Source organism: Bison bison, unplaced genomic scaffold (genome assembly GCF_000754665.1).
Source record: "Bison bison bison isolate TAMUID 2011002044 unplaced genomic scaffold, Bison_UMD1.0 scf7180017848986, whole genome shotgun sequence".
Classification (NCBI taxonomy): Eukaryota; Metazoa; Chordata; class Mammalia; order Artiodactyla; family Bovidae; genus Bison; species Bison bison.
This window is the reverse complement of record NW_011479559.1, coordinates 55,218-57,999: the sequence shown is the minus strand read 5'-3', so window position 1 is coordinate 57,999 and position 2,782 is coordinate 55,218. Positions and strand designations below refer to the sequence as shown.

At 33.0% G+C, this 2,782-nt stretch overlaps 1 protein-coding gene across 1 annotated transcript in view; it reads left to right on the top strand.

Moving 5' to 3' along the window:
* The window catches only part of COL4A5 (collagen, type IV, alpha 5), a gene marked incomplete at both ends in the record, with an annotated part of 87,800 nt that overhangs the window by 31,170 nt on the left and 53,848 nt on the right, over positions 1-2,782 (top strand). Inside the window, one exon of the mRNA XM_010846272.1 lies at positions 2,478-2,531. Coding sequence (XP_010844574.1) covers positions 2,478-2,531 — 54 coding nt within the window. The remainder of the gene's footprint in view (positions 1-2,477; positions 2,532-2,782) is intronic.

The window sequence follows — 2,782 nt, the reverse complement described above, 5'->3', positions numbered from 1 at the left end:
CCAAAGAACACCCAGGACTGATCTCCTTCAGAATGGACTGGTTGGATCTCCTTGCAGTCCAAGGGACTCTCAAGAGTCTTATCCAACACCACAGTACATGTTTGTACATATAAACACACATATATATGTATGTGTATGTATATATATATATACACACACACGCACAAACACATCTATATTATCAGTTTTTAAGAGTAATACTTATGAATGTCATTCATTAACTTTGATTTTTTTAAACTAGGTACACTTAAAATTTTCAAATCTTTCATATTCTTTTTTTTAAATTAAATTTATTTATTTTAATTAGAGGCTGATTACTTTACAATATTGTATTGGTTTTGCCATACATTAACATGAATCTGCCACGGGTGTACACATGTTCCCAATCCTGAACCCCCCTCCCACCTCCCTCCATATTAAACCTTTTTTATCTTGCCTAATAACTTCCTGAAGAAAAATCCTAAGAATCTGTATGTAATACACCACATCAGTTTTTACTATGAACTATTAGTATGAAACCTGAAACTTCTCCATCGTAGAAAATAATGAATTTAACAAGTGAGAAAATAAAGTATCATATGCTACAAACAATGTTTCCTGGCCCTCTTTTCTTTAGTCAAGACTAAATCCAACTATTTGGATTAAGTATAAAGTGAGAACAAGAAAAAAACAGAGGAAAATTTGCTCTTTTTAAAAGCTTACAAGTATTTGTTTCCATTTCTTATTCCCTCACTTTTCTCCTTATATAGGTTAATGAAATATTGTTTTCTGTGTATCCTTTTGATATTTCAATATTGCACATAATACTCTGTGAAACTATTCTGAAATACCGCAAATCTTTCTAATTAATGACATTTGTCATATTTTATATTAGGGCATAATATTTAAAATAACTTGAACAAACTATTTTGTATTATGCAGGCCATCACATTTTATGATAATCATTGTAGTGTATACTTGTAGGCAATAAAGTTATTGTTACCTCCAATATTTCTCCAAGTCAGTGTCATCCTTGCCACTAATAATAATATTCTGATTTTGGATTTGTGAGGCTTACTTGTGTTTTTCAGTTTTGCTTGGGGAAACCTTACAGTGATAGGACCAACATGGAGTTAGCTTGCATGGCATATTGCTTGTTAAAGCAGGCTACATTCATGTGCCTATTATGGTAATTTGATTGTTTTTTGCTAGCATGTCTTGAGCAACAAACAGACTACTAGTCAAAGTTTTAATAAGACCAGATATATCTACAATGAGTATAGTATGCTATGTGATTAAAGGTATCTTTTTCTTTTTTTGTTAAAGCAACACCTTAGCAGATCTCATGATTAGTTGCATTTGAGTCCCCTCCAATTATGTAAGCAACAAAAAAATTTTTAAAACATTATGTGCACTTGCAGATTAAATGGAATCTTATATTTCTAACTATGTAACTGGGCTTCCCTTGTGGATCAGCGGGTAAAGAGTCTGCCTGCAATGCGGGAGACCTGGGTTCGATCCCTGGGTTGAGAAGATCCCCTAGAGAAGGGAAAGGCTACCCACTCCAGAATACCGGCCTGAAAAAAGCATTATGTGTACCTGCAGATTAAATGGATTCTTATATTTCTAACTAAGTAACTAATTGAATGAACCCTAGAGATGGAGTCAAAATATATGGATTCTTTTGCTCTCTGTTTTCTAAACTCGATGTATAGGCCACTTCCTTTCTGTTTGGGCTTATTTTTTCCATGTATAAAAAGTGGTGGAGAAAGGGATATTGGACAATAAGTGAAAGGTACATAGCTGTATCATTTACTCTTTTAAGCCTCTGACGAGGATGTTTCTAGAAGTATTACAGCACATGGGTATTTGAAAGGAGGTTGCAATGGGGTTCTTCTACAGCCATTTTAGCCTTTGTTTTCTAAACCAAATGTCCATATTAGTACTTTACAATAGGGAGTGAGAAAGACTGGATGCCTAGAGAACATAATGACCTGCAATTGCTAAAACTATTGCTATGATTATACTCTTGGTGGTATTAATGGCATTCTTTCTAACCATCTTTTCCTCTTTATAAAAATAATTTGAAATAGTTTACAATAAAAGAAAAAAGCAATGGGGGCAATTAAAATATGAATCTATATAATACATGGGCAGGAAATTGGGGCAGATCATTAACTATTAAATGTGATGATAGCCAGGAATCTGTGATATGATTCTCTCAAAATGGATTTGTCAGAAGAAAATGACTAAAGTAGAAGATTTTTTTCCTTTATTTCTGATTGGGATTCATGAGTGGAGATAAAAGTATCTTAGAAAGTTGAATTGATATGGATAGTTGATATAAGGTAATTGAAAAGTGAAGGCTAATGAATTTTTGACAATCTGGCATGTTTCAAAATGACTTGCAGAAATTTTTTCAGTAAGTCATTGTTTGTTGGTATAATGATGCTTTTTTTTTTTGTTCCTCCATGCTTTTTATTTTTAACTCCTTCTAGGGAGAACGTGGATTTCCAGGCAGTCCCGGTTTTCCTGGTTTACAGGGTCCTCCAGTAAGTTATAAAATTCGAAATTATAATGAACACAGGAATTAACATAAGCAGAAGTGTACAAAGTGAGCTCAGTGCATTTGTATGGAACAAAATAGTACTTTTCAAAGCAATAAAGTAAAAGGATTTTTTAAAAATAGAAGTTAGTGCATAGAGCTTTCTGCTGGGTAAAAGCAAAGATTCTGTAGTGCATATTTAATATAAATGTCATCTCTAAGTATCTTAAGATACCTTTTCCTCAGAATGATCTTATA